This window comes from Perissodus microlepis, chromosome 18 (assembly GCF_051167445.1).
Source record: "Perissodus microlepis isolate ML-2025 ecotype Zambia chromosome 18, ASM5116744v1, whole genome shotgun sequence".
Lineage (NCBI taxonomy): Eukaryota > Metazoa > Chordata > Actinopteri > Cichliformes > Cichlidae > Perissodus > Perissodus microlepis.
Window position 1 is genome coordinate 19594847 of NC_140478.1, and position 19295 is coordinate 19614141.

Consider the following 19295-nt stretch of genomic DNA (forward strand, 5'->3'; position numbering starts at 1 on the left):
CTCTGGCGTGGTAAGGGTGATGTAATAAGAATGGAAATTGCTGGCTCGAGTATGTGGGTATACTGGCAAGGTGTAAGAGTACACATAGAACACAACGTCCATGCCAGGGAACTGGATTTCCTGGTTAAGGATGACTTGGTCAGACGTGAGGTTACCATGGTCCATTTTTTCGAATTCTAAGCGCCTTCTGATGACCTACCTCGAACCAGACATTTCATCACCTTCAGTGAACCCAAAGGGCAGTTTGATGGGTGTAATATCTGAAGCTGCCTCTTCTGCTCTCTTTGAAACTCACCTTAAGCATCCACATGGGCTATGACGAGCCATTGCAAGATGAAACAATAGTGAGGATAAAAGTATTTCTTTGAAAGACTTTTTTGTTTCCCTCAGTGGGTTGGTTTGAAGTTGATTCATGTTTGCTATGTATACAAGTTTTTAAGGGTTGTCCCACCCTTGTTCCCTGTTTAAATCCAGCTATATCCCATGTGAGGAGGCATCAAAGATTAGAGTGTGAACCTGTTGCACCTCAGGGTAGATAATTGGTTGGAATGCACAGCATGTTCTAGCAGGGCCTGAAGGACAACCAGCAACAACCAAAATCTGTGGCATCAGAACCGAGGCAGTTTCCAAATTTGGAAATTAATTTTTTATTTTTTTTTTTACTTGTCATGTTGATCTGGTATTATTTGCAGTTCTCCGACATTCAGCTATCTGTGACTTTGACAAGTTGATTATGAGTGGCCCTTTGGCCTAACATGCTACCAAGGTGGTCCAGGCAGCATGTTTTGATTGCTACTGACAAGAGTTTTGTAAGCCCCCCAAAGAGCATCTTTAACTGCCTGAGTAATGATCTTGGATGCATTTCTAACACAGTCTTCAAGCATGGGCATTACAATTAATGAAATCGTGCGGAACATAATTAATATTTTTGACAACTGATGCTTCCTCATGCATCGAGACTCTTACCATCGTACCATTTGTCTGGTCACTTTTTTTGTTGATAGAAAGGGCTTCCTTGTGTGTGTATGCTTGGTGTGTGTGCTGCTTGACGGCGCACCTGTCTGCCTTGAGGCTGCAGGTAGAGGTACAGCCTCTCATTTCTGGCTGGCACTCGTGTGGTAATACATTAGAGGGCTTGTCATTGTGCTTTACTGATGGGCGCTGACAAGCAATTTGACACTCTTGACAGGGTCAGGGGTGTCAGCATGCTCAGACTGACAGGGAGATGGTCACACGAGGGCGCAGGTTGCTGCCCGAGTCAATTGGAGGTTGTCGCCCTAGGGCACTTTACTGCCCTGCCAAACCAAGATGCATTCATGTTTGATTTACAGAAAATAGGATAAAAGCTGGTCATGTTTTGGCATGTACAGTCTATATAATCATGTCTTCATGATTATATTTGATAGCTATTGCACAATTTTTGGCCGTATCAACATCTGAGAGGGTTGCAAGTTGAGTGGATAATGACATTAGACATTTTTTCCCCTCAAATGCATGTTATTATAAAATGCACAAGACAAAAACAACACATTCTACCAAGTAGTGTTAAATATTGTGTGTACACTTGCACTTGTAAAGATGTTAAGATGTAAAGATGTCGGTAGAAGAACTAGGGACTTGTAAAGGCCAAAAAATGGCAAACAATTTAGCTGAAACTGCACAGGATGGAAATAATGGCACAATGAATTCTAAAGTCTCAAATCCTTGTTAAGACCCTCCATCTTTCAAACTAAACTGGATCACACCAAGAATCTCCTATCCCTTTATCCTGTTTAGATCCTCTAATCCTTCAGCCATTTTCCATTCTTTCTCTTTTTCTCATTTCAAATGGTAACTGTTTGGTTGTCCGGCATTGGAACGTTGAGAATTTGTCCTCTCAGTGAAAGGAAAGTAACTATACTGAAGAAAGGAAGAACAGCTTGACAGAGCCAAGAATGCTACGGATCTCTTTAAGTCCCATAATGAGATGTTTTCTCTGCTTGGAGCTTGTATTGACATGGAGACTAATGATTTCCACAAAGTAATAGATTGAGAGAGTAATGCGCAGGGGTGGGAAAGACAACACAAAGTGATTTAAGTCCTAGAATAGCCAAGATGCTCAGCTTCTTGCTTTGTATGAGATGTGAAGAACCTTAATAATATCACTTCTGTGGAGCAAACACTCAAAGAAGCGTTATTACAGAGTTTGTAACCAATGTGGAAGTCACAAACATTTTAAAAAGCTTGTGTTAATTGCTGCAAAATAGATTCGGTACAGACACACAAATACATGCACTCAAGAAATGTGAAGAGATCTTTAAAAAATGAAGAAGAAGACATGAGTTGTATGAAACTTTCCTGAGGTTCGGGACCTTCCAATTAGGGACTAATGTCATCTATATTAACCCTTCGCCCCCTCCCTGACTTTGCTTTATTGAGGGAAGGGTAAGGGGGTTGGGGCTACCTCAATAAAAACAGCACTAAAAAGCAATTACAGTGCTGTGAAGAATGGGACTTGTCAGTAATTTGCTGTCTAAAACTGAGGAGATTGCAGGTCTGGGGCCGACAGGAATTCTGAGCCTGCAGTGCAGTGTGGGAAAAGCAGTGGGAAGGCAAGAACCACCCTTTGTGAGGTAATTACTGGAACTACCAGGGGCCAGCGCCAGTCCCTGCTAATGATAACCCCTCTCATCTCCCCTGCTGGTCACCTCGTAATTGATATACCCAATCTCACTTACCCGGGACATGTCCACAATAATGCAGAAAAATCTGAACCTTTTATCCATTTTTGCTTCAAACTGCACTGAGCAAATCTTGAACCCCTCCAATGTGAGTATTTATCTGGAGGATAAACTGATGATTAAATGCACCCCCCAAAAAAGGAAAGGAAGTCAAATAAGAAACAGAAATAACATTTTTGGCATGATTTACATTCAGATATTATTATACTCAGTGTTACTTGGAACCAGGAAGTAAGCTGGTTTTATTTTTCCACCATTGCAAGAAATGACAGTCTATCCTGAAAGTCTGCATTCATTTCAAAGACTTTCAAGGCACGTGTTTGAAACCCCGACACAGGCAGGAACCAACTCTCACAGTTTGCATGCTCTGAAAGCAGCAACTAACTTACCAACTAACTAAAATCACAGCTTTCAGACTTTAAAGTGACAATAACTGAAAACCATGATGCTGCAATGATTTCTATGCTGCTGTAGATATTAAAATATGATTCCCCAGAAAGAAATGAATGCCAGTGAGAAAGATTGAGCCTGCAGCTGGAGACGCTCATCCTACCTGCTGAACTGCTTTGAGATGCAAAGAGGTGAGAGGTGGACTAATGAGTGATCGTGTGTGCCTCCTGCTCACGCTGATCTGGACCCCTTGTTAACCTAGATGCTCAGCACTCAATTACCAGCTCATCTTACAAAAGCAGATCTAAACACATGTGGCTTCTTTGACAAACACTGAAGAGGCAAAAGTAATCAGGGTTGGTATCGCATACACATGCCTGTAGTGCATTAGTCTCCCCATATCACCCCCCCAATGTTATCAGCCCAGCTTGACTAATGTTCTCTTGTAAGAACAGAGGTGACAAAATTCCTTTGTGAGCTTCAACAATACAAACAGGCACTTCAAAAGGGGATGAGGCTGCTTTACAGCTGTCACATCTCTTCTCGTGAAGGCTGCCCTCTTTAGAAATCTCTCAGATAAGCCATCATCCTCATCGAATGCAGGTGACACGCATTCCCCTTCGGGTGTTGATGTTAGGATGTTTCAGCATGGGAACAAAAACACATTTTTTTCTGTAAAAGATGATTTTTCTCTTCTCGTGATTCTAACGTTTATCCAAAAGTGGCAAAAAGTGACTGCAATAGTGTGATACGCAACACGTTAAATCTTTATATAGAATTTAGTGGGTGAGGTGTTGGGTGAGGTGTGAGTGCTGTCAGGGTTTATTTATTTAGAAAACAGAAGTGAGAGCCATTATCACCTCCAGGGCATATGAATACATTACTTAATATACATTTTAATACCCTGTGATATCAAGACGAGACTTATGATGTGTGTCTTAAATTCATTCATTGGCTGTCAGGCCCTGTAGCAGTACACCACAAATGTTTCTAATATCCATACATATAAAATTGTTTAACGTCTGTTCTACATCCGGACGCGCTGCTATGTTAAATGCATGAATCCAAGGGAGTGATCTGAATCCAGAGAGAAGAACACCCAGACATCAAAAGACCGGCTTCAAAGTCAGTTACATAATGAAGCGCCCACACACTTCACTCTTCTCTGTAGCTCAATTTTGGTCTGTCACCTCTGCTGTGTACGGCCTACAAAGGACAGCTTTGAGAATCATTCTTTAAAGCGACAAGCTTTGCCCCAGAACATTTCAGGTTCAAATTCTGATTTGCTAAGTTTCTAAGATTTAAATCTACCTTTAAATATATTTCAAGACAGATCAAAGATCAAATTGAGCGTATCACAATAAGGAGTAATAATCCCGACTTATAGCTGAGCATTTGTGATTCTTGTGTTGGAATAAAGATCAAACAGATGCAGAATGAGGAAAACAGAAACTGGCTGTAACCAAAGTGTGACTTCTGTGGGAGTATTTGCATTGTGTCATGAGAGTGTGGGCCTTTGCGCCGCTCCGCTGCATATATGTCGCTCTGGTCTCCTCACAACATGGCTTTATTGAGATGCATGCAGCGGTCTCGACTGAATGCCAGGGTGAAGCTAAGGACAAAAACTAAAAAGAGGACACTGATTGCAATTAGGTCCATTGTCTTCCATTTATATGGTTATTGGGTGGCGGCACTTGCAGTCTGGTCGCGTCAAAGTTCTCACAGTCAGGATGCCATCTCACTCAGTGCAGCTTCTGCAGCCTCCTCTGGCAACTATCTGCTAACAATGTTCATCTCACTTGTGTGACAAAGCAGCAAGGAGGGTCTGACCAAAGGGGCTATTTCCTTAAACGAAAGCACACTGTTGCTGCAGGGCCCGAGTTTCTGTTCATCCTGTGATGTGTTTCATGTTCTCTACTCATTCGCCCATTGAGCTGGTGTGAAAAATGTCAAAGGTTGCATTGTGGAATGAGCTGCCGACACCCTCCAGGCCGTTAGATAACTCCTGAACCTGGCTGGCTCCCAGGTTCATACACATCAGAGTTTTCAACGTGTCTTTATTCATTTTCAGTCATGGGGAGGGGTTTAGAAGCTGCAGCACTCTAATGAGTGTCTGAGTGCACCCGCGTAATGAGTTAAACTGGGACAGAAAGCTTAAAATATAGCTCGATGTGGAGGTGAGCACACTAGTGAATTCACATGAATGACAACGGAAGGGTATCACTTTTTTGTGGTGCTTCCATTCTGGAGGGGGTGTGTATCAATCTTTCTGTGTGATAATAGGGTTAGATAGCACTGAGACCTGGCCTCTGGTGGTGACATTGTTGCAGGGCTCAAAGACTATCATGGGTCCAGCAGCTGAGCTGGAACACTGGTGGGCTCTATTCACACCCAACTCCTAATCTATCTTGAGATAAGGTCTTTCTCCTCAACAAAGCTCCATCTTATTCTAAACTCTCATTACTAAGATTTTTTTTTTGCCATTATTGTTTCTCAAAAAGCACAGCTGGCCTCTGCAGTTTCTCAAAGGAATCAAATTATGAGTCCAGCCTTATTTTTTCTTCTTTTGTCCCACGACAAATCCAAAGCCTGTGGTTGGGCATTAGGATCTGAATCTATTGGTGTTTATGACTAACTCAACATACCAATTTTTAATTTTCTGCTTAAAAGATAAATCTATCTATCTATCTATCTATCTATCTATTTTTCACTTTTATCTTTGATAATGGGTTGGCATTTTCCCAAGGGCCAAAATGAGCACATGCACCAATAAGTCTATGAAGAGATAAAATTAATCTAGAGAGTCCCAGTCCAATCTGACCCTTTGGGGAAATGAATTGGCCGCCCCTGTTTTAGAATAGAATAGCCTTTATAGTAGTTGTACATGTACAACGTAATTCAGGGTGCTCCACACCCGTTGTGCATGTTTTTAAAATATAAATAGCATGGACAGCAAGAATAAATACCAGACAAGAGCAATATTACATGCATTATACTGTCCTCAGTGACCTCAGGTAAGCCAAAACTGAGCACTCATGGCCATTGATTCAGTAATTTCTCAGCTCTCATGATGTCATCAATAATGTCATCAATGTTGACATTAAAATATATTAATAAAAATCTTCAACCACAGAAAAAGAAACATTGTCTCTTTTTTTTTCTTTTTTAAAATATTTTTTTTTATTTTGGTGTTACAGAGTTAACGTTTAGAAATCTACTACAGGCAGTAGGACAAACACCTGTATCCAGTCAGTGGAACAACAGAGATGAGGTAAAAAGGCTACAAGTTACAAGTCACACAACACCATTTCAAAACATGTATTTCCGCAAATATATACTTTTAATTACTAATATGTACATAGCATAAAATAAATAATTATAAAAAAACATCGGCTTTTAGAAATTCATAAAAACACAAGAACTAGTTTGTACAAAACTTTGGATTTAAAGACTTAACAAAAACAAATTAGAACGAACCAAATTATCCATACAGGCGATCACTCACAGAAAAAGTGTACTGTAACAGGTCTTTTAGTATGAATGCTGGTTGCTGCGTAGTTTGCTAAAAATGATCTAAAATGTGAAACTGGTTATGGGTGTTTTATTGATATTTTCAGTCGTGACGTTATCGAATCCTGGGTGGGCATTTTTGAATTAAACGCGCACGCCTGAGACGTAGCATTACATTAGCTGTAAACATTAATGAGAAACTCTACACACTCCTCCACAGTGGAGGCGATCAGTGAAACGCACTTTTCATAAACTTTATGTACTTTCTGTCTCAGCTTTCAGTAGTTTTATATTTTCCACATAAGTAAAAAAAGAATTTTTATTTTGTATTTCTTTCTCAAATTAAGAGAGCACAACGTGTTTCATCTTTGCCCTGATGTTTTAGCATGACTACAAGGTAACAGATGACTAAAATAACATATTAAACTCTATTCTGGTCTATTTGGTTAAACTGTATGCAAAAATTAGTAAAACTTCACATTTTTTTTTTAACCCAAACTACTTATAATAGATTTCTTTCACAGAAAGAATCAATACATGCCAAAGAATACACATATTAAACAGACAGACAGACGAGGACAAACTGTGTGTAAGGACCTAAACACGTACACATATTATCGTAGCAGCATTAAAACAAAGGAAGTATTGATAGTTTCAGTGATGCTGCTTGTTGTTTAGTTTGGGAACAAAAAGCCACGGCTGAGGATGATCGCATACACACGTTTTGGTCATCACATTACAGCGACTGCAAATTACACTGCAATATTGAGAGCTTATAAAATACAGCTTTGTCTGCTTTCTTTTTTTGCTTTTTTAAATTACCATTTGTGCTGTGTTTACCAGGGAGTACGCTTCTATTTGATTAAATATCAAAGGAAAGGAATATTATATGTGTATATGGGAATACACCTTTAATAAATAACAGCTTTCCCCACACCGAGTCACGTGGCACATCACTAATACTGTTAAGAATAAGGAGAACATGCTTCATATTCATCAATGGTACTGACTATCACAGCCTCATGCGGTGGATGGGGAGGCTCTTTTCTGGTCTTTGGTCATAACTCTTGATGGTTTTTTTGATCCAGGTGTTCTCTGGCCTTTCAGGAAATGTGCAGACTGCGTACTATATTCTCGTTTTGCTGACGCTTGTTGGATGTGGCTTCCTTTCTACTCGCGAATAAAATTAGTGGTTTAAAGCAGATATTAACTGGTTAGCTTAAGAGATTGAGAATGTAAACACATCACAGCAAACAACTACATTCACTCAGGTGCAAGTGCATTCTTACCCAAACATCAGTAACATATAACACTTTGTAAAAGAAACACTCACGCACACAATGATCGTGTTAGTGTTCAAAAATACGCAAATAAAGTAGTCATGTCGAGGAGGAGAAAACATGCTGTTGAGTGTCTGATCATGTGACCTGCTCACAACTCTTGTTACTTTTCACTGCAAAAACAAGCGATGATTAAACATTGAAGGAAACGTCCACTTTCAACGAAATGCCTTTTTTTTAATGTTTTTTTTTTTTTTTGCCTTGCAGATTTGAAAGCATTGGCAGTGCTGGACTATTCTTGATTAAAAGTAACTACACTGGGAAAAAAATCACCAATATGGTGTTTGTCAAGTTCTCCTTTCCTACATCAGGACACCTTTTTCATGCTCGGTACGGATATCAACATTATTGCCATCATCACAACTATCCATCCATCAGGGTGATGTTCGTGGACTTTGACACCTACTCAGCTGTTTCAGTTAATTTAGGCAGAGACTCGCTCTTTGTAGCATCAAAACAAAAACACGAGGCAGTTGTGTCTTTGTCCGCGCACATGTCACGGAGCTTTACAGTCTCTCTGGTCTTGCAGGTGGGAATCTGCATTTCTTCTTCAACCCAGTGAAGTCATTATGTTTTGGTGAGAAAAGACGAAAACCTCTCTATTTGCAGGTGTGCACATCGTACACCCTCACGCACTCTTGACAGCTGACATAGCAGCACCAGTGGAAAATACAGTGACACTTCTCCTTTCTTTTCTCAGTCCTCGTGTTGTGACCTCTGCCGCAGCACAAGAGGTCACACCCGTCTATGCCGTGGGACGTCAGGTTGCAGATGCGATCCCGAGTGCCAAAGGAGCCGGTCTCAGGATTGGGGTCACAGAAATTGGGTGAACTTTCATAATAAACCAGGTCGCGCTCTGTAGGGGGTTTGAAGTAGTTGTACTTGGGTCTCAGGGTCTCCACCCATCCACGGGACTCCTTATGTTTCTCAACCACCATCTCAGAAGCGCTGTCATACTTGTCCTTCATGTAGTCCCCAACAACTCGGAAGTCAGGCTGAGACCACCAGCATGTCTTGACCTCGCAGCTGCCAGAGAGTCCATGGCACTTACACTTCAGAAACATGTTGTCGTTGAGAGACTACAGATTAAAAAAATAAAGTTTAGTTAATATAACTTTTAAAAGCAGAAGAACTGCTACAACAGACATAGCAAAAACACGAATAAGAGAACTAACCATTCTCCCTGCTTCGTTGTTATGGCGGTTCATTGCTGAGCGTGCGTCAGGCCGATTCTCTCTTGCATCAGCAAACTCCCGGGACACCATGCTTCCAAACTCCAAATCCTCACTGCAGCCACCCCACTTCCAGCCCTCACCAGGGGGGCCTTTGTGACGTGTATCACATCCACAGATGTTGGCTGAACCCTCGGCGCAGGCACGGGTCACCGCAAACGCCACTCCCGCCGAGGCAATAGCGTGAACAAAAGCTGACTCTCGAGTGGCTGGAAAGACAAAGACAGACAAGCATCACTTGGATAATGTATCTCTTGAGTATTTCCAGAATTAAATTTATATTAAATTTAAATAAAAATTAATAAGAAAGATATAGCTTTAATACATAATATATAATATATACAATGTGTAAATTTAATAATATGTAAGATATGCTGGCAGCAAACATCTTCAACCAAACAAAACAAGAAAGCATCAAACAAACTAAGTAGACCTTTACTCCTGTCTGCTGCTTGTATTTGGGTTGTATCTACTATATCGCAACAGTGTGTGGGTTAATTTAACCAGACATCAATCGTCCTGTCTCTAAATAAGGCCAGCAAGGCCTCTGCGTCTCTGTCTGACATAGCTAACTGATGAGTCAGAGGGATCAGGATCTTCCAGAGAGATGAGAGGAAGAGACGGGCCTGACAGGCCTATAATTAAGAGACTCAATTAAGCTTTTGAAAGGTTAGGAAACAGCCTCACACTGAGGGGACAGCTCATAGACACAACATGGAGATGGGTCTTTAGCGAACAGATATACCATTCCAAAAAGGGAAAGACTTTCCTTCTATCCTTTCCTTGTCAGCCGCTTTAACATGAATCATTAAGATGGAGTGGTTGCTTTGAATATATGTACTTGTATGGTCTTGCAAAAACACAAGCAAAGACAAAGAAAGAGAAGAGACGGGATGAAGTGGAAACTTCAGGAGTAAACATGAACTGAACACACTAAAGATAAAAAAGAGTAAAAGAAATGGTTTAAGATCAATATTGAAATCTTGCGCTGTCTGCGTGAGATGTGTTTGAGTATGTGTTTGATAGAAACAGTGCACGTTTCTGTCTGAAGAACAAAAAATGATAAAGAAAGAAAGAAAAGAAAAAAAGTAAAGGCATATAAAGCTGAGGGGAGAACGAGCTCCTCCCTTACAGCAGGTTCCAACCAGTTCCAGGACTAAAGGGCATTAGAAACAATGATGCAAGAGAAAAGGTCTACTGGCATCCCTCACCACCCATTTCATTACCACTACTGTATACACACAAGGTTACTAATGTTCAAATACATTTGAACTAATGCTCTCCTTCCTCAAATCCCACTTTGTGAATCCAACACGTTTCTTTTTATTTGGTGTTGTTTCATTTTCATGAAAAGTCAAAGACTGCACCATGAAGGAACTGTCTACAGTGATTAATTACACATCACCATGCTTCATCTAAAGCTGACTGAGCATGAGCTTTGTGTTTTCAGTTTGAGTGAATATCTAAGGTGTTTGGCTTACATTAAATCTGAAGTGACTTAGAAAACAGATTTAATTTCAAATGCCGAAAAAGGATTTTGGAACTAACATTTGTGTCTGAAAATATCTTTGAACATACTTCCGTGCTACTAAAAAAAGCGCACAGTCATCAGCATAGCTATTCTGTGAACTTGTCATAGAATTATGTGAGGGGAGTGAAATGTTGTGGTAAAATAATAGATTTCTTATATAGTGTCTACAATTTTTCACAAGCTGCTTTACAAGATCTTCACAAAGCCTGGTGTTATCAAATGAATATGCATTCAAGAAAATGGAAATATTAGAAAACGGCATATTGTTCAATTTGTCTTTTGTAAAAATGGATGCAGAAAATTTAATAAAAATAAGAAAAAAAAAGAAAAAAAGAAAAAGAAAATGGAAATATCTCTAAAATTTTGAAGAGCTTTGCTGAAAATTTCCCCCATTTGCCCCACCTGCAAGCTTCTGATTCATCAGATTACCTTTTTTGTTGATATTGACTATAAACATACAACACCTTTCACAAAATTGTCTTACATTCTAAATTTAGTTTCGATGGTATGGTATCACGGTTTGTGTGTGGCCCATTTATACATGACAGTAAAAACTCACTGGAACGTACTAATGAAAACTTAATCAGAACAATAACCCATTTTTTTAAACGCATGTTTTCATTTGGATTTAAATCCACCTCTGACAGCATTCACTGTACCTGGAAACTCCACCTGTGACATTAGCTCCACTGCTTTTCCTTAGTTTTATGACCAATTTGTGGTATTTCTTCTCAGACAATGCTTTTCCACCAAACTTTGCCAGACTCTGGCAGGCCAAGCGGTCCCTACAACCTGCTGGGGGGTTGAATCCCCTATTGTGTTGCTACTGTCACGCTGTGTTAGTCCCACAATAGCCCCAGATATTTTATATGAAATTTGCCCTGGCTAGTGATTAGTGGGGACCAAGTTAAGTCATAGCAACAGAGAACTATGCATTGGCTGGACCCTGCTTGTCGGCAGACAGGGAAATCCCTATTCAAATGGTTTAATAAAACAATCTAAAGGGCGTGTGAATGGGGAAAAGCACTTTTTCTCCTGCTTAATCTCATGGTTGCGAAGATATTGTGCTCTGAGCAGTGCCCAGCAGGGAGTGGGGCTAAGGTCCCCCCATCAACTCCATTTACCACATCCCTTCTTTCTTTCTTGCACAGAGTTAATGATATACTGGTGAGCCAGCTTCCCTCCCCCAGCATGGAGAGACATACGTCTCATGAAATGCAGAGACCTTTTGGCTCATCCTAAATAGTTACTCTTTCTCATCCTCAGGTCATAGGTCACAACCCACATCCCCTGGCCTTTTCCTGGTTAGTTTAGATGGAACTTAATAATTTAGATCAATTTAGGTATCTGTATTTCCTGGCAAACAAAGCATCCTGGCCAGTGCAAACGTGCCCACAGTGAATGAAGACAAGCTAGAGCTACAATAGTGTCAAACTTTTCAGTATCGCTAACAAATTACATAATAGGAATTTCCAGTAAACTTCATTATCTTCAAAAAGAAAAGTGACGGTGCATTGACTTCCTGTATGGGTGTTAAGACTTGTGAAACTGTGACTGTCCACTTTTTATAGCAAAGAAACCTAATCCCATCACATGAGTCATAAACTGGAGACTGATTATACCCATATAGCAGTCAGGTTTTCTGTAAATACCAAGAATGCCGAAATAGCTCTGGGATCGGCTCTGCAGACTGAGGAACACCTGTGCAGCTTTCTATTACCTTTCATCACAGGCAGATTCCAGTGGTGCATGTTTTGACACTTTAGTTAATGTAAATTAATGAGCACTGACGCAGACATAGCCTGGAGGCAGGGGTGTGGAGAAAAAAAGAGGTTTAGACCATGTGTAAGGAGAGAACATGATATAAGATATGCCTTTTTCTAAAGTAATAATACTCTTAGATGAGAGTTTGTGTGGTCAACTAATGTATGCTCACATTGAGTAAGAGCATTTTTATGTGCATATAGTTTAATGTAACCCATTAAACTTATCTTCAAAATGCAAAACCTGTTCATTTCAATTGATTTTTTTAGTTGTAGTTCAACTCCGTTTACTACATTGCCTTCTTTTTTGTAAAGGCTTTACTCCTTTAGTCCCTCTTAATCCACTTCTTTAAAACAAACTTCTAATGTTCTCAGTGGAGTTGAAGTGGACACGGGCAGTGATGCACTGAACTGACAGTAACTAAGCCTCTGTAGCAAATAAAGGTGCCTACTCTTCCTTTCAAATCTGGCAACAAAAAGGAAGGAGGAAACTGACTAACAAGAATCTGAATTTCAGACAAACTGACACCAGTGAGGACAATGGCCTGGTTGCATGGACAAACACTAGCATCAATCAAATCCAATGAAATCGAAGCTCTCTCCTACTAAGTCCTATCAAAGGCCTGTGAGCCCCTGAGCTACTCTCCTCAGCCTTTGACAAAGGCACTTAATCCAGCCACTTTGACCTCTCACATTATTAAGGGCCTGAGTGACCTTAATCCAATCAAAATGATTTACTAGAGCCCAGTAGCCGCCTTCTCTTTCCAGTCAGTACCTCTGCAATTTAGGCCTGGGAGGGGATGCAAAGGGAAATACGTGGTGGCATTTTGCACCACAATAGCAGTGGGATTGAGAACCCCTATCGTTAGCCACCTACTTCAACTCCAGCCTCTTCTATCAACTGGCTCAAGAGTTTATTAAAAGCAATTGCCCTACGTGACCCCCGGCCCCCTTGTGTTTACATCAGTCTTCCGTAAACTAGATGACGAGTTTGGATCACGACCCTCAGCCACTGGGGCCTGCATGCATTCTTGATTTTAACTCATTTCAGAAATCAGGAAGAAGAATTCATCTATCCAATCAAAGTGTGAATCTGATGTTTTGGGAAACAGTCTCATTTGCTTTCCTGCTGGGAGATGGAATAAAGTAAAAAGATCACACTTATGTCTGCACACTAAATATTGCACTAGTCCCTCATTAATTACTAAGAAATATTTCACTCTTTAAAATTTTTATTATGATCAACTGCATTAACTATTAAATATACACATATATCATCTTTCTTTCTTTCTTGGTTTTATGGCTAGTTTTCTGGGCAATGGGGATTTCTCTTGCCTGAGCTCACGATTAGACACATGCCTGAAAATTATCACTGCATAAGCTAAAATGTATTTTGGAAAACCTCTATGCTTCAGTTCAGTTCATCTCTTGGGTAAAGTACATCAGAAGAAAATACCAGCAATCACAGGGGATCCCCTCCTAAAGAAAACTCCAACAAGACAGAACTCACTCGACTTAGGCTAATCGCGTACATCGTTGCATGCACGCAGACCCCCGAGACTTGTTCAGTCTAAAGTCTATTTAAACAAGGATTTGAATCAGCATAATGAATGATGCATGCTGGGAGTGCAGCTCTTCTAATGCAAATATAAGACAAAGGGAATATAGAATTGTTAATGGGAGAGTTAATCAGCAGAGAGACACAATAAGTCACTTTTATTGCTCTTTTTTTTCAGTCGGTTTAAAGAGCTGAATACTTCCAAGAACTTTGCAGAGATTAAGACATTCTCAAATACATATTCAAAGACAGTGGAGTCATCATAAGCTAATAATACTACTTTACTCTAGTCATCTTTTCCTGTCAAAGAAAGGCATAGTTTGTTTTTCTTTCTGCAAAAAGTGTTGCCTACTTTTTACTGATAAGTGGCATTTCTTCAAGAAAATATCTTTATGGACTTAAGGACTCTACAAATTGTTGTTTTTTGACAGAAAAGTAGCAGGAAAGAAAACTCTGTGTGCTTTGTAACATTACCTTTATCTAACACTGGACCAAAAATGGCCAGACTGTCATTGATCGTGGTGCAGTTCCAGCGTCGGCCTCTGAACTGGTGCTGACACTCCTGGATGCCAATCTTCACCCCCTCAGCCACACTCGGCATGATTTCCACATAGTTCCGACAGAAACGCAGCTGCTTGGGCACCAGGCCTGGTATGCTGCCACAAAGGATAGGTTGAGTGCCCAGTGATGAGTACTGGTGGCCGACTGCTAGTGACCTACAAGCAGAAAGGAAGTCGTGTTGTCAGTGCATTTGGATAATTATATCTTATCTACCTATCTGTCTGCATCTTTATCTACTGATATAACACCACTCAAGTGGGGGACTAATTTCCCTCCTGGTGCAGTGTAATTTTACGTCTGAGTACGTTTGATTGTGTGTGTTTATTTTTCTGTATCAGATGCTACCATTAGACGTCCATTCTTTATCCCTTCAACTACCCTCTCTGCAGGCACCTGGCCTTTGTGTGTATTGAAATTGCAGCCCTGCAGTCTCAGAAGCAGGCAGTGTTTCTGTTTAAGATGAAAGTCCGTTATGCATCCAGAGGTCTTCATAGACCTTAAGCTGACAACTTGGAAAACTGCACCTTGTTATTAACTGTCCGCACACTTAACAGGCCTTCAGCTTAGGGTAATAAGAGTGCAAACCCAACGCTGAAACTTCAGAGAGTGTATTAAGAGTAACGCTGAACCTCCCCTCCTTTTTTCTTTTGAGGAAGGTATTCTGGGATACAACAAGTGCAAACTTGGTTCACTGATTACATCTCTCTCTCTCTCTCTCTTGCTCTCTTTGTGCCTGTATTGCTTTCTCTTTGTCTTTATTTTCGGTGTCCTCTCAATTAAGACTTTTAGCAGGTAGTAATCACAGATATTGGATATCCATTTTATGAATGACCCATTTTTAAGAAGGACTTAAAAAGATGCTGCAGGGTGACAGGGTGACATTTTTTCTTTTAATGCATGAATAACTGGCCTGCAGTAATTGTCTTCTATGGTAAATTATCAAATCAGCACTTTGACTCTTTCATAATGGCACAGAACAGCCAAATTATTGAATAGCACAGTTCCTGTTATCTTTGGCAAATACCTTTTGGAGTAGCTACAAAGTAGCTTGCTGGCAATCAAGACAAGCCCTTAATTTACATCAACTGTCTATTAAGGACTGAACGCTGGAAAGAGTGTTCAGTTTGTCATCCCCTGGGCGATGCTGGAGTCATAATGGTTAATGTAGATTCTCTATAAATGCAGCTTAAGAGCAGGTGTGCAGTGTTTTGCTTTGCAATTAGCTCACTATCTGCTGACCTGTTCGCTGCTGTTCAAGGACTAATCGCTGATCAAAACAAGATTACCAAATTCCTGACTTTGGCCCTCAGGCAGGGTTTTTTTTAACCTGAAGAAAAGAAAGAGCCTCACAGTCAAATGACCCCACATGTTGACGGTTTCTGATGGCTTTCATCGTACCAACCTTTAATACCTCAATTAGGTTTTACATTCAAAGGTTGATTTTCAGCTCTCTGTAATTATTAAGGATGTCTGCCAGGTGTCAAAGGTGCTCCTGAGCCATGAACTGACCCAATGAGTTACTCCTGTTATTTCTCCCAAGAAAACATCAAAGCAATGAGTCACATTGGTTTCAACAGAATTTCTTGCCTAATTTCTACAGACTACACCAGCCTAATTCATCATAAATGAGACAACCAGTAAGTGAGCAATGGCATGCTAAAAACCTCTTCAGAACATATCGCATTTATCTGCCTTTTGTCTGCTACAAACAACAATACATAAGGGAGTTTTCTACTACAATTGACCCCTTTTTTACTGGTGAAAGTTCATCAGCCAAAAAGAACTGGTACAGATGTTCGGGTTAGGAGCAGAGCTCTCTTTTTTTTTAATGGATATGAAGGGAGTTGTCAGTTGTAGCTCTTTCTCTGTCTCTTCTTGAACCTGCATTCAAAAATTTTTTGCAAGTGTGCATCTCAACAGCAGGTAATCATGAAGGTCAGTGGCAATATCATCTTAGGAAAACCAGCAACTTTAAGGGTCCTTGTACTCACACCTATGAGGGTCAGCAGAGGTATTTCTGCCCTGTCACTGTCTTGAACTGTACCCCACAAGCTCAATGTGAGTCAGTGTGCTTAGGCTGCTCGGCTCAAGAGTCTCCATGCCTGTCTCATTGGGGCTGAGTAATCCCTGCCACCTCTTTTCTGTGTTAGGAAATGGCCCGTGAGAGGCGGCGGGGCATGTTTCACCATGGATGATTTATGATTTTTTAAGAAGTTATTGCACAAAAGACTGTGTTGTTGGATACTGATTCCAACAACTATTTTAAAATACCTGCTGTATTATTTAGATTTTAGGTATTTATTGAGTCTTGGCAACTTTAATCTCTTTAATTCTTTCTAAAAAAAAAAAAAAGAAATCCACTGATTTTCTCCTGCTTTGCAGAGATGTTGCACATGTGATGTTTAGTACAACTAATGAGGAAACACAGGATTCACTCATGCTCTTAAGGCTATTGTTTTCAAAGGAGCACCTTAGTGATAACTGTTACAGATAAATGCTTAAGCAAAATATATACGATGTATATGACTTTTTGCCTCAGTACAAAGTTTCCCCCACTCATCTAAGTTTATCCAGTACAAGTTTAATGCATATTTCAGCAAGCCCAAGCAGGGTGCCTTAGAATTACCACTTTACTTGTGGGCCCTGAGGCCTTGGAGCCGACTTTGACATCAAGAGAATATGTTTGGGAAAAGGAATGTGCGGCAAGCTTTCACCTCCAGGTATTTATCTTCTAAGGTGGGGTGGACCAGTGAAGAAGGTGGTGGGGTGGTGGGTGCAGCCAGGCTATGTCATGGCAGGTCGAGAATAGACAGACATGAACCTGTCTTAGTGCAGAGCCGTATCCCCAAGAACGACTGCGGTGCAGGGGTTGAGAGTGATGCAGCTCCCATGGCTGCTTGAAGGCAAGCTTCTGTCAGCAAAACATCGTAAGCTGCTTTTCACAGAAGGTGTAGATCATAGATGGCTGGCATGCTGTTAGCAAACGGAAAGACAATGCAGGCATACTATGTGCAATCCCAAAGGAACCACATTATTTGACTTGGGATGAGTTGCCATGAGACAGAAAAATCACTCAAGTAATCTTTCAAGTTAAAAAAAAGTTCAGCATTTTGTCAGGAATGAAAGAACTGAAAAGTGATTTCATGAGTTACTTTTGCACTTAGACATTATTTGTATAGGCGGGAGTGATGCAGCAAAATTTGCTTCCATTATGTTTACCCCTTCAATCACTGGCACCCTCCAAAATCAAACAATCAACACAGAAGTTAGCTCTGGGCTTGCTGCAGGGTTTCAGCTATGACAGAATGGAAAACTGTTCTTCCATTGTGTCATTCATAACAAGCTCCACAAAAAAAGAAGAAAGAAAACTCTTATGAAGGTGAATTTCAAGGTTTTCCCTGGCTGTGCCAGAGTACCAAGAAAAAAAACGCAAAACTTTATCTTGCACTGGCATCAAATAAATAAAGTAAACCAAACATTCAATTACACTGGAAAATAAAAAAAATAATAAAAATGTAGTTTGTGCAGCCCCCCCCCCCCCCCTCATCTCTCCATCTTTCCTTCCAGCTGAGCATGTAATTAGTTTCTCATCAGTCTTACCACCAGGGGACCCATTAAGAAAAGTAGATTAAGCGTCCTCCAAATATTGAATGATTTATTAGAAATCAGGCAGAAATATATATATATAAGTGCTTTGATAACAGCTAAGACTGATGGATGAAGCTGAAATATTACAAAACAGCACAACATACCAAAATACAATTATCCTGTAGTTTTTTTTTTTTTTTTTTTTTTTTTTAACTAATTACACTATCGTAATATTAACGCAGCTCTGCTCTGCTTCATTAATGTCAGCGTCACGCATTTGGTTCTTTTTGGCATTTACATGGCAGAAAGACTGAAAAAACGAAGTCGGGAGGTAAGTGCAAAAATGACAACACATGGCAACATGCAATGACAACATCACCACGCGCGCACACACACACACACACACACACACACACTGGACGCACGAGCACACGTAGACACACGCTTACAAGCACATAAAGTTTGCACCTGCTGCATTCTGGAGATCAAAATTGCTCCCGATTTGCAAAGTTGCACGTTTCATTCATCTTTACAATTCAGCCCATCCTTTCGCCTGTATACTTTCGGTTTCCATGGGTTACTAAATGTCATTTTAATGACCTGATTAGAAAGTCACACTGTGCATGTCTTATAATATTATAAAAAGTAACGTTAAAAGATCACCGTCACCACACGCTAAAGCTCTGCAGCTGACAGACAAGCAGTCACAACTATAACAAGTCAAAATTACAGGTCATCCACAATCCCCGCATGTTTTTTTAACGTGTCACTATTTGTCCGGGAAATAATGAAAATTAAACTTACCACCAGATAGGATAGCTTGCCATGACATGCGTAAGCCCACAGAGCAACAGGAAACATCCAAGGTATATCATCCTTAAAGTTTCGTAAAACATCTCAAGCAGAATGCCTACATGCGCACTCGTCCGCGTACGGATTTTAACCGAAGTGCTAAGAAAAAAAAAAGAAAAACAAAAGACGAAAACGAAGCTGCACTGGCAATTTTTTATTTCTCTTCTCCAAAAGAAAAAAAAAGAAAGAAGAAAAATCAGAGGCAACTCTCTCTTTCGCGAGTGCTCGTGGCAGAACTCTCAGAGCCAAA

The 19295-nt window shown here is 40.3% G+C and overlaps 1 protein-coding gene across 1 annotated transcript; it reads right to left on the reverse strand.

The window, feature by feature from the left end:
- Positions 1-6281: 6281 nt before the first annotated feature.
- wnt3a (wingless-type MMTV integration site family, member 3A) lies at positions 6282-19183 on the reverse strand. Its single transcript, XM_084912889.1, has 4 exons — positions 18998-19183; positions 14519-14760; positions 9136-9401; positions 6282-9039 (listed from the first exon to the last, which is right to left on the reverse strand). The coding sequence occupies exons 1-4, from the start codon at positions 19087-19089 to the stop codon at positions 8560-8562; spliced, it is 1080 nt and encodes a 359-aa protein (XP_084769015.1). The 5' UTR covers positions 19090-19183; the 3' UTR covers positions 6282-8559.
- Positions 19184-19295: the final 112 nt, after the last annotated feature.

Excerpts from the sequence above, each read along its gene's own strand:
- wnt3a (XM_084912889.1), bottom strand. The coding sequence starts at position 19,089 with ATGTTTTACGAAACTTTAAGGATGATATACCTTGGATGTTTCCTGTTG. Across the intron at positions 9,402-14,518 it reads TGGTCCAGTGTTAGATAAAG|CCACTCGAGAGTCAGCTTTT; the intron begins GTAATGTTACAA and ends TTGTCTTTCCAG. Across the intron at positions 9,040-9,135 it reads ACAACGAAGCAGGGAGAATG|TCTCTCAACGACAACATGTT; the intron begins GTTAGTTCTCTT and ends TTTAATCTGTAG.